Consider the following 13,412-nt stretch of genomic DNA (forward strand, 5'->3'; position numbering starts at 1 on the left):
TTGAAGAACCAAATATTATTGAAATATTATTCAGTGAGACAGCAGTGAAGAGGTGGTGTTTGTATGTATAGGTTGAATAATCTTTCTAATACATCATGAATACACATTAGGCATGCATAGAGAACCATGAATGCATTTGTTTAATCTTCATTTGAATTCACTTGTGAACTAACACTGGGCCCTATTTCTCTGCTCAGTGCAAATCTAGCGCAAAGCACATTTTATTGAATTCATCCTATTCATGCTCTTATTTTCCTAAACCATGGCGAGTCTTAACATAAGGATGAAAGAGCCACCTGCGGCTGCGGAGCTGCAGGTCGCTGAGCCCTGGCCTATCAGGACAAACTCAACACACATAACATAATAAATGGTTGCCATCGTGGCTGCAACAGACATCACTATCTTGTGTGAATTTTTTATTCTAACAGATTTGATTGTCTAAAGAGAATCTCAACGTATTCATTGTATATATACTACGGGCGGTTTCAGAAAATAATTCTGAAGATTCAGAATATATTACTCAAAAGTAATATGACTTATTTTTTTATTTCAAGCATTTCATTTTAATATACCAATTAAGTGCAAAAAAAAGAATAATAAATGTAGTAACCTTACAATAATGCAATCCATCCATCCATTATCTATAGCCGCTTATCCTCACAAGGGTCGCAGGCTTGCTGGTGCCTATCCCAGCTGGCTTCGGGCAGTAGGCGGGGGACACCCTGAACTGGTTGGCAGCCAATTGCAGGACACGCAGAGACAAACAACCATGCACCCAATCACGCCTAAACACAATTTAGTAGGTAGAATACAACTTTCGTGTATGTTTTTGTAATGTGGAAGGAAGCCGGAGTGCCTGGAGCGAACCCACACAGGCTTGGCGGAGGATGTGCAAACTCCGCACAGGAAGGCCAGAGCCAGCTGGATTCGAACTCGGATCCCTTAACTGTGAGGCGGACATGCTAACCAGTGCTCCCCCGAGCCTCAGTACAGATCCAGTTGTTACAAAGCACTCTACTGAACCTATAAATAAATGTAACAATAATACAACAGAACACATAACATAAAACATTGACAGTTGTACAACCATAACTTATCTTTTACTGTAAATGTACACAGCATTCACCAGGTACTTTGAAGCAAATGAAATAGGAGATTGAAAAAATTCTTTTAAGATTTAATTCCTCTCTTTTTATGTGAAAGTGAGAGTTGATAATGAAGTAGGTAGGCATGTATGTAGCCTTTATTCTTTTTACTGTACCTGCAGTACAAGGCAACAAAATTCTGACTTAACGCGCTCAAACCACCCGAGAAACGTTCAACACAATTGATTGACAGGGGAAAACAAGACGTGCTAATAATTAGTTTATTATAATTATACTGAAGGTGAATTTTAATTTACCGCATTTCTCTGAGAACTACTCGAGTTTTTGTAATCCTTACTTTCAACCCCCCCCCCCCCCATTTCATATTAGGGGGGTTGACTGATAATCACATAATTCAAATCCAGACCAATGTTCTCCACCTGCCTGTGGTTTAATAACACTAATTTGAATGTGAAATAAGTGCCATGTCATGTCCAAGGCTTAAAATGATTTATATATATATATATATATATATATATATATATATATATATATATATATATATATATATATATATATATATATATATATATACAGAATATTGTCAAAATACAGTTTTCATCAAGCGCCGCCAAATTGCCCCTTTGTTGTCAACAATGAGGCTGCGTGACTCATTTTTTCGGTGGACTTTAATGCATTATGAAAAGGAAATAACGCCTTGACAAAAATGCGAGAGCAGTGGGACTCGTGGATGTCAGCAGCTGGTGAGGGGGAACACAGCAAAGGGAAACCTTCCATGCTCTGATCTCGTCACAGTTGTCACTTGGGTAACGAAAGCGTCAGCATAGCCTTTCTGGAAACCTCCATTTCAAACAAATTGGACGGTCTGAAGATGACTACACATAGAAGAGTAACAAGGATGTCTGAACAATTGATAAGGAGGAAGAACAGCATGACCGTCAGTTATATCTATACTTTGAAATGGAAGGAGCTATTTGGCGTGGCAGATAGTGATGATGACTTTTACATAATTACTTTTCGATATTCAGCTGTGTCGAAAAATAAAGCATTGAAACTTGTAATCATTTTATTGTTGCGACATCTTTTTAAGCATCTACGAGCATGCGTAGATTGCATCACAGTCTTGACTCTTTTGGGGGGGGGGGGGGGTCGGTCGGGTCAACTTATAAACAAAGTTGACTTGTTGACTGAGAGAAGTACAATGAGTTTTGTGGTCTCCTTGAGTCCACCCTTTGCATCTGTCTCTATTGCCTAACCTTTAGGCAATAGAGATTGCATTAGGCCCGAAAGCATGGGGTGCTCAATGTGTCGGTCACAAAGGTATTATTTGTAGATTGCTTGACATTGCACTCCATACAAAGGGGGAAACACACACAGAGACACAGGTTCAAACTTTTTATGGTCTAGTAATCAAATTAAAAGTCATTTTTCTTTATTCATTCGTTCCTTTTGTATATGTACATGCTTTTTATTTCTCCACTGCTTGGTGGTATTGTAAAGTGACTGCTTGGTGGTATTGTAAAGTGACTGTTGTCACATTGACTGCAGGCTGATTTCTGTGGACTTTACTGTAAAGATACAGCAATATAACAGATAAACACCCAAGTCAGTTGAACTACTGTTTCAGTTTGCAAAAAGGGGCGTGGCGGGCTGACAGATATATTACGTAATGTCTATCCCGACGATTACAACGATGAATGAAAATTGCAATACAGGCCTTTTTTTAGCATTCCCGTTGGTCCGTCGGCAATGGATTGACGGAAAGTCCATCAATGCTGACGAATGTAAGAACGTTGTCATTCATGATAATATGCCAAAAATGAGTTTGTTTGTTGATCCAACAACTTGTGACTGTGGACAACATGCTAGCGAATGTTAGTTCTTATCTTCAGCATGTTATATAGTGCTGCCTTGTATGCGTTTAGCTTGTTAGCATTTTTGTTTGTGCCAGATTTTGCACTGATAAGAACTCATTTGTATCTAATTAACGTTTTGTATTGAAATGAATAGCATTTGTGATTCAGTTACATAATTGACTCAATCAATGTAATTTGTGTACATTTGCTCGAGAGTCTATTGTACACCATAGTATGATTTGTTCCTATAATCCACAATAAAACTCCAAGAACATTGTCTCCCTACAGAATTTAGCACTTACCTCAAAATCCTGATTCTACTTTTTTGTCTTCTATTTTGTGGTTTTCACTGTTGCTTGTTAAAATGCGTTACATTCGTCAATTTTAACAGCAATCGGTTTCATAGTGCATGAGTGTTACGGCTGGCGTTGTATTCAGCAATGCATTCAGTGACTTGATTGTAAACCACCTCTAATTTGAGCTTCAGGCCATCCATTTTCTATACATCTTATTTTGTTGAACACATGCCAGTTGTGACTAGCAGACACGTCCCTTTCAAAAAAAGAAATTCTGTATCCAAAATACACTGATTAAAAATGAAATAACAAAAAACTGCCCTTAAAAAATAATTCAATGTTATTGGGTATATTGTAAGTGGTGTTGCGGAAAAGCCAACTTGTTTGCTTTTTGTGTCATGCAGTCTGATTGGGCTTTAACAATAAGTTAAAGCAGCCTCTATGATCTTGTGACCACCATTTTGCTGTCTTAAGACTCCAGCAGTCATAGGACAGTGCAAAGTATTCACAGCCCATCATATTTTCCACATTTGTTGTTCCAGTTTGGATGGGAGACATATGTGCACAAGGGCTGTCACAAATTGACAATGTTGACAAGAACATCAATTTTGTGAAATAGTTGACTGTGTTTTTTCATCGTCGACTAGTTGCTTTAAAGTGATAATATGTAATATTTAGACCCTTATTAATTTTGAAAACCCACTATAAATTTCATCCAAACCCCCCATTATCTATAGCCGCTTATTCTCACAGGGGTCGCAGGCTTCCTGGTGCCTCTCAAAGAAGATCAGTGGAAAAGTGATACACCTTAGCTCAAGTACTGTCGGCCCTTTTTCTTGCTCGGCATGCGCCGATAACCGTATTAGCAATATAACACCATTTTGAAAGTCACAGTTATTTAAACCAGTCCAAATCTGACAAAAACAATACGTTTTTTTTTTTCCCCTCCCGCATCGTCTGTCTTACCGGGCAATTTGCAGCTTCCTCTCGATGTGACTCATACTCTTTGGCTGCCACAGGGATTCAATGTTCACTTCCTGGTTTGTCGGCTTCATTACCATTGTAAGTTAGCTACTGCAGCTAACTACCGCATGGTTACACGTGGCTAACATGTTTATGCTACTTTTATGGAGCGTTTTATGTAATATCACAGTCTATCGAGTTAAAGTGTGGGTCAAGAAAGCGAACCCTCGTTGACATGAAATGACAGAATCCACATTGTACTATTAATAAATACACACAGTAGTTGAATGATTGATTTTAAATTACTATCACTGGACAGTAGTTAATTTAAAATCAATAATTTTTCAAAATATTGTGCATTTATATTTATTTATTTTCAATATTATTGTCGGATTAATTTTTGTTGCGGTAATATATATTATGTTCAAAAATAAAACTGTTTCTAGAAGCTAGAAACATGGCTATCAAAAAAGATTATAAAATTATATATTTTAGGGCTGTATTTTTCAATACTGCTATACCGTGATATTTTTGCGCAAGGTTATCTTACCTTCAGTTTCTGATATCATCCCATGCCTACTTCTTGCTATTGAGCGTTGAGAGCTATAAATGATCTATGATGTCATGCTGCTTTGCGTTGGCCTTAAATGCTCATAACATTGCTCTGTATGGAAATACAAGTACACATCCATTGTGTATTTGGCAGAGGTGGGCAACTTACATTGGGTCGACATTTTGTTGGGTCAACATTCATGATTAGCCAGAGCTCCGCCCCCTTTCCGTCAACGTTGGTCCATCATTTTTTTTCAAGCCATATGAAATTATAATTGTCGGTCCGTCAGTCCGTTGTTGTGTTTTTGCTCAACTTTCCGCCACCACTAAGGGGAGACATTTGATATTTTTTTTCTGGGCTGTCATTCATCAGACACTGCTCTACCTTTTTTTGCTCTCATACTGGTTTTTTTCTGTTTTAGGACTTACACTTAAAGTTAACATCATGTCTGTGGCGCTAAAGTTAAACTGCTATAGAAACACAAAACAATGTAACATGAAAACAAAGCCAGATAAGGAATTTAACCCTTGGATATATATATATATATATATATATATATATATATATATATATATATATATATATATATATATATATATATATATATATATATATATATATATATATATATTGCAGAGGTTGAATTTAAAAAAAAAAACATCTTCAATTGGGGAATAAAAAAAACTTATGATGTGTGTTTCTTGGCCAAGAATCAGTCAGAGAAAACAAAAAAAAAAAAGAAAATTTGGTCTGCATTCATTGGCCACTTGAAACACATCCCAGAATGTTCTTATCAGCAAGAAAACTGAAACCAAAACTAAGACAGGGAGCAATTACAAATAAATCTCTGGTAAAGTCAGCTGTACTTTAGCTGTGAATGATAAGTAGTGGAGAAGTGAACCCAGTTTATTCAGTCACGTGAACATATTTCTCCACTGCTTGTGGTATTGCAAAGTGCCACCATGACTGCAGGCTAATTGCAGTTTGTACCGTGTAAAGATGCAGCAATATAGCAGATAAACAATCAAGTCAGTTGAATTATATTTCAGTAAGAAAGAAGATGTGTGGCAGGCTGACAGACGTCAGACAAAATGTCTATCCAGACAATTACAACAACGGAAGAAAAGAGCAGGGCCGACATTTTGAATTCACCAATTTTTAACATTCTCTTCATTCGTCGGTCCGTCGCTTAACGGGCGTCTGTCGGTGACGGACTGACGGACTGTCAGTTAGTGCTGACAAAGTGTCCACCTGTGGTATTTGGTCACTTTTAACCAAAGTTGGACAGAACTTTGCAGTCCCTGTTCTTTATAGTTGCAATATTCTATTGTTTTGCACAGCAGTTATTCTGTAGAGTTATTGGTGGATATGGCTATACCCGTGCATGAATGTTGGCTAAGTGCTTTGACCGAGATTAGTATGGTGTATAAGAGAAGATGTCATAGCTGGAAAGCAGCAGTAGAGATTGTTGCCAGGAAGGGTGTTGATAATTGTCAACAGCAGAATGTATATCATGTGAGGAAACAATGAAAACTGTTGTCTCATCTCAAGGAATGTGCAGGAAATTTATTCATCCGGACTAAACATAGAATTAGGGAAGAGTCAGCCTTCAAAGTGTTACTTGCTTGGGAAATTACCTGCAAAGCACCTGTTAAATCAAAAGGGAGGAATTGTCAACAGTGAAACTGCAACACTCTGGAACCCTTTGAAATATGTTTTTTTTTTTCTTGTGCACATCGCTTCACACCAAGAGAAGTGTTTTTTGTTTTTTGGGAGGTAGAAGGGAAGTCAGTATATTGGGGAAGCTGTAACAGATGTTGATTTAAACACCCTCAAGTCAGTTGTGTTGACAAAAGATTTCCGCGGCACATTAGGTAGATTGCATTCCATCCAATTCCCCTTTCAAAATTTACACCTTATTACGTGCCACATCTTGCAAAGAACACTTTGCTTACAATTGTGTTTGGAGATTTGATCACAATTCAATTCCAACGCCATCCCCAAAATATATTCATAATGTTTATCTGATTAAGAACCTGCCTCTTCCTGTCCGAACACAAACACCTATGTGACATACTGTATATGTAATTAATGCAGTCCTTTTCAAATAGTGGGGTGGCCCCCTCTTTTAGGGGGTGCAATGCAATGCCAACTGGGGCCTGTATGATGCCAGGGAACAGACCTGCATAACTCAAAACCAGATCAATTTTCTCCACATCTGTGTTTGAATAACATTAATTCGAATCCAAAATAAGATCATGTACCGTATTTTTCGGACTATAAGCCGCGACTTTTTCCTTATGATTTGGGCCCTATGGCTTATAGTCCAGTGCGGCTTATCTAAAAATATGTCTAAATTGAAAAGGATTGTGTATAAAAGTTTGTGATGTGTAAATTTGATATAAAGTATATTTGATTGTATTTAGATATTTATGATTATATGAATTATCTGCAATGTGTATGTATGTTCACTAAAATAATCTAGCAATTAAACATTGGGAGACAGAAGAAGATGCTGTTGAAGAAATGATTTTGAGTTTGAACTGCTATTTAACTCTGCAGTATTCTGTTGGTGTTATGTTATGTTAATAATATAATCCATTTTTGCATATATATGTTGGTGCTAACATGCAGGCATGTTAAAAAGAGGATGTTGCTGTTGACAGGCAATTATTTTTTTTTTTAAATTATAAAAAATTAAAAAACTTCCATACAGCATCTTTTTGCGTGAGTATCTGATGTTACTATTTCTTATCCGTGACAAAAAATGTTTTTTTGCACAATTTTTGGTGCTGCGGCTTATATACCGGGGGGCTTATAGTCCGGAAAATACGGAAATCAACAATGCTTAAAATGATTATATAAACCTCTATTTCGATATAGTATGCATTTTTTAGCTTGCTTACACTCTCAAATGCACTTTCATTATTTAATGTGGTGTTTTTTAAGAACTTGGAATGATTTACATGTAAAACAAAATTCATAATATGAAAGACAACATGATACAAAAGTCACTCTGGAGTGGATTGTTTTAAAAAAAAAAGAAATATTACGAAAAGAAAGCATTTCAGAACCGATATGCGATATATTGGAAACTAAACCTCGTATTGCAACACGCGTATTGCGTCACTGGTTATCACAACATACCGATATCACCCAGCACCTATATATATATATATATATATATATATATATATATATATATATATATATATATATATATATATATATATATATATATATATATATGTATATATATATATATATATATATATATATATTGTGGCGAAGCGAAGAAACCACACGTTGCTGTGCTAGTGGAGATCTTTACTCTTCGCATGCCATCACAAAACTCATACAACAAAGTCCAAAACAGCAAATACAAAGCCAACAGGTTCAAAGCATCAAAGGATCAAAGCAACATGCCTACTGGGTGAGAGACATGGTCCTAGTGTCCGCCACAACATATATATATATATATATATATATATATATATATATATATATATATATATATATATATATATATATATATATATATATATATATATATATATATATATATATATGATTTGGGAATAGATTTTCCTTCGTGCAGCAAGCGACCTTAAATGAGTTTGACACTTCTGCTCTGAATGGTGCTGTGGTTCTCAAAAAGTCTACCTTCAGGAGGAAAAATTTTTTTCCCTCTCATCAAGTTGTGGGACATATACATACTGTACATTAACAATGACATTTGCTAATTTCTGCTGATGGTTTTTGCTTACATCTTCTAATGCAGTTTGAACCTTGAATTTTTTTTTTCCTTTTTATTGTGCAATTTTTGGAATTCCAAACATTTCTGTCAGGACCCATAGTTTTCTAGTAATGCGAGTCCCAGGGACCCAACACTCTTCAGAGGTAAAATGAGCACTGTACACCCATCGTATATAAAGCAGAATATATAACATTTTGTTAACCATATAGTGCTACCTAGTGGTGACAAGAGAATATGTATATATTTTTGTATGTCCCTCGCCAAGTCAGATGAAGGGATATTCCTAAAAAAGTGAGAGAAAAGCATAAAAAATGTGCTACTTCAAATTTTGCAACTTTTATGATACAGCACATGGCATATCCATTCCCGTATAATCTGATGATTCATTGTGACAATAAACTATTGTAACTTGACCCAGTTGATCCTATCTTCTCAAAATTAAAAAAAAAACAAAACAAATGTTGAAACTTCCTGCGATTGGCTGGCAACCAGTCCAAGGTGTACTCCACTTCCTGCCTGAAAAGGGCTGGAATAGGCACAAGCAAGCCAGCAACCCAAGTGTGGATAACCGCTCGATTCCTCACCATCGAACTCCCTCTCCAAACCGGGAGGAGGGGGCAGGAAGGAATAGAAGAAGCTGCAGTCAAACAGACCCTTTAATTAAATGCCTAAGTGTAAAAATACGTTTTAAGTTGGGTTTGAAAGATTTCTACTGTATGCCAAAGGAGGAGTGTGACTGTACTCAACACATAGTGACTAATCCCTCAATACTGCAAAAGTATGATTAATGCTTTGAGATTTTTAGACTACCCCACCCATCCCCCCATAACATCATGGGAAAAACATTTTCTTACATGACTTTATGATATTGCTATTCTTTTCTATTCCGCTGCCACAGAAGTCAGGAGGTTTAACTTCTTTTTCGGTGCTAAACATGTACTTAAAGTAGTTCATCTTTGAAAGTCTTTATAAATGACACATTTCTGTGTCTCAAAAGTATGTCATACAATTAAGGTGGATACCTATGTACAGTAGATACCCTATTTTCATGTCAACTGCTAGTCTAGCGCAAAGCACAGTCTAAATGTGCACACGGGTGGAGTTTTCTTTTATTTTGGAAGGTACGTCTTCATTGGATGTCCTTCAGAAGCAAAAAGCTGTGGCTGAGAGAAAATGGATACATTAAAACAATTTTTGAACTGACTGTATTCGAATTATTATTTTAAAGACACATTTGACATTTGCATATTGTGTCACTTCATATTGCAATACACTGATAAAGCGATATTTAACTCTGCTTTTCCTCACATTAGGTTAATTTCAGCACACTGCTACAATTGGTGTTAGCCTCTTCTGTTTTTTGGGTGTGCTGTTCCAAATTTGGAAACACAATATCTGCAAGCTGGACAGATGACTAGTTAAACCATTAAATGGCTTTTACGTTGTTGCTGACATTCCCGAAATTGTAAGAGAGATTTATTTCTTTTTTCTAACTGTCGGTATATTTTTTGCCCCTTCCCCAGGACTTCCAATTCTATTACGTCCAACAAAATTTGAGTTTGCTGTTCTCTTTCAATTATTCCGTGGTGAAAACCACCAGAGGTCCATCAAGCACAAAAATCATCAGAGCTACTAAAAACATTAACTTAGTGTTTACTTACTTAGTTTAGTTTACTTTACTTAGTGTACCTCTTGTGCTCAAAAGGAAATTTACTCAACGTTTATTGAGAAAAACTGCATCTATAAGCATTTTGGTTTTACTGGTTAGGAAACGGACGGATGAATGGATGGTTATATCAAAGTAGGATTACATAAAATGCTTCGACACAAGAATCACTCGATAGCAATTGGTGGACGCAAAGGGATGCCCAAATCAGGGATTTGACATCACATCTGGTCCTAACATGGTGCAGCACATAATAGTTAACCAAGGGGATTGTTTGGAAAAAATACAAAACTAGACACAAAAACGGAAAAAACAGATACAGTATTTATCAAACTTTATAAATTTGCTTCTTTAATCCCTTTAATTCCTTGTCGGACTTTTGATGGGCTCCAATCTCTTGTCAGTACCGCTAATGCAAATATACATGACGCGCATTATGCCCTGCAAGAGTGAGTGGCATCTGCTTGAATTAACTTGCAATTTACTGCTTGCTGTTTGCGATCAAGACTACAGGATCATGCTTTGTCTGCTCTCAACCAGTGTGACTGACATATTCAGCAGTCAACAATAGTGACATCAGCAAATGCTACTTACACCATGTGCTAAGCATTCCTTGGGAATCAACCGACGATTGGAACTTATTATGACAATTCTACTGTATGAAGTTGAAGTCTCGCCTATGTGCCCTGAGCCAAGCAGGAAGAAATGTGCCAGGATGTGTTTTTCTTTATAAGGCAGTCTTTATACAGTCATAGAGGTCACTATTACTTGACGGGAAACAGGGCCCAGGGCCGATCTGTAGGAGGCCTATTTTCAAAAAGTTAAAATTTGAAGCATGCAAATTCAAGTCAATTGGACAGGACAGCAACACAGGCGGCTAAAGGCTATTATGCAAGAAGACTCTCCCAGCAAGCTAAAGCTACACCATAAAATGATTTTTACAGTACAATTTAATACAGTTTGGTGGAAGAAAGTTACTACCCACTACAATATGTAGTTTTATGAACATCAGCCTGCTTGTATGCACTAAAACTTGACAATTGTGTCCTGTTTCGACTTAAATTCGGCGTTAGAATGTCAGGACTAGACTACTGTCTCACTGGACTGTCTAATGGCATGTTTAGCATGATTGGCATGATGGCACCCACCGTGGCTGCCGTCTACTGTTCGCTGAGGTGAACAGAGTAAGAATTAAAAGAATTAAAAAGAATTAAAAAAGAATTAAAAAACACTGCTCTAAATGGTTTGTCAAATTACTGGTGCTATTACACGAACTGGACAGCTATTTAGGTGTATCTTCTGCTTGTCTTTATCTCTGACGAAATTAAAGTAATGGACGTATGTCCATCTTGTGTATTGTCCTTATTCAACCTGTTGTCTGCTGCTGCTGCATTCATCTCTGCTGTAGTAGATACTAACAACAGCTAGTAACTCCGTGTGCTCCGGACTTTTCTTATCCGATCTTGTGGTGGCATTCTGTCATTCGGGCTGACAGAAATTGTGCATCCTTAATGTACCTGACAATTTAGTGACAGAATGTATGATGTGTTCAGTGTAAAAATGAGCGCATCTTCATTTTCATGCCTGGGCAAGACCAGTGTAGCATGTTTGTCAATTTGGTAGACCATATGGCATTCTACCAAGTCATTGATCAGATGCCAGATCTCATTTGTGGTGCATATGTTGTAATGTGACTTTTGTGGATGTGATTGAAGCTCAAACAGACAAATTATGACTTTCGCGGAAGTGTTTGTGATGCATGTTATGATGTTTCATTCATGAAAATGACAACAATGCATTTAGTAGAGGTGCAACATCAGAAAACTCAAGCTTCAGATCGGATCCTTATTTGAATCACACATTGGGTTTTTTTGCATCAGCCAAAAAGAAAATGACAACTTCGTCTTAATTGTGAACTGTCCATAACCCTGGTTTGGCCCTTGCGGTACATAGAATCCATGTGACTCTTTCAATCCAGCCTTTCATCAAGATTCACTGTGGTGAGAAACCACTTGTACTTCTGTGGGACACAGTGGTGATGAAAATTGGTTTAGGTCCTCTTCTATCTTTCCTAAGGCCTTGTCTACATGCAACAAGGGCTATTTATAGCCACATATCCCCCCCCACCCACGAGTGTGTAAAAAAATCCGTCCACATGGCTTTTTATTGAAGATTAAAAATAAGTTGCCACACGAATCTGCATAGTGCAGTTTTATTCATGGGCAAGTGTGCCAAGCCGCTAGGTGGCAGTAGTGTCGTCAAATGCTGTCGAATCAGAAACCTCATAATGTGAAAATGGGAAATAGAGTTGTGTGATGACGTAAATCTCAGGTTTTTGATTGCTACATGCAAACACGTGATCAGGCAAACTTGGCAAATCTGCCCTTTGGCTGGAGTTTTTGAGACATTCGGTTTGAATGGCCCCCAAAAAATCGGGCCCTTATAGCGGATAGGGCAAACCGGAGACTTTTACCACCCGTTTGCAGGAATTCCAGCTACGTGGAGACTACGCCTGAGTCTACAATCGTCTCATTGATTTTTCTGATGTTAGCGATATAATGTACAAGGGGGCTCCAATGAAAAACTTTAAGCTTGTGGTATAAGGAGTGTTGATGCATGTTCCAAAGAAAAGAGTTCTTCTACACTGGGATAAAAGTGCTTCAGCGCTGTTGGAGCAAGTGTTCATCCCTTGAGGGGAACTATGTTGAAAAATCAATGTTTGAAAATATTTTCTTCCTTTGAGTTTTTCTGATGCTTAAAACCTTTAATACGGCCCTCATATCTGCAACATTTGGAATGTGAACCTCTATTTTTTGTGGGACTGTGGTACAGACAATAGGTTAGTTCCAAATAAAGCTAAAATGTGTGCGTGTGTTTGTGCGTGTGTGTGTCCCAGGAATTGGTGCGCATACATTGTGACCAAGAGAGTAAGTTGTGTGGTTGAGGATGGAGTGGAGGCATATGTGAAACCAGACTACCATCCTTGTGCCTGGGGCAGTGTCCAGTGCAGCCGTGTTGTCATGTGAGTCCTGCACACACACAAAAACACACTCAACAATCCGACACACACTAATGTACCGCTTATATAAACAGTTTTTATTCTCAGTGTGTTTAAAAATACTGTCTAAATACAACATTGTTTCAGTGAAGTTGAGTTTGGTAAAAATCTGACTCAGACGGCTCAATGACTTTAACATCTGCTTTTCTTGAATGCC

General features: G+C 37.4%; 1 protein-coding gene across 1 annotated transcript in view; it reads left to right on the plus strand.

The window, feature by feature from the left end:
• LOC148425144 (EMILIN-1-A-like) overlaps window positions 1–13,412 on the plus strand; it is a 36,491-nt gene that overhangs the window by 2,801 nt on the left and 20,278 nt on the right. The window contains exon 2 of the mRNA XM_088413827.1: window positions 13,094–13,219. Coding sequence (XP_088269953.1) covers window positions 13,094–13,219 — 126 coding nt within the window. The remainder of the gene's footprint in view (window positions 1–13,093; window positions 13,220–13,412) is intronic.

Source organism: Hippichthys cyanospilos, chromosome 4 (genome assembly GCF_059441005.1).
Source record: "Hippichthys cyanospilos isolate Australia breed blue-spotted pipefish chromosome 4, RoL_Hcya_1.0, whole genome shotgun sequence".
In the NCBI taxonomy this organism is placed as follows: Eukaryota; Metazoa; Chordata; class Actinopteri; order Syngnathiformes; family Syngnathidae; genus Hippichthys; species Hippichthys cyanospilos.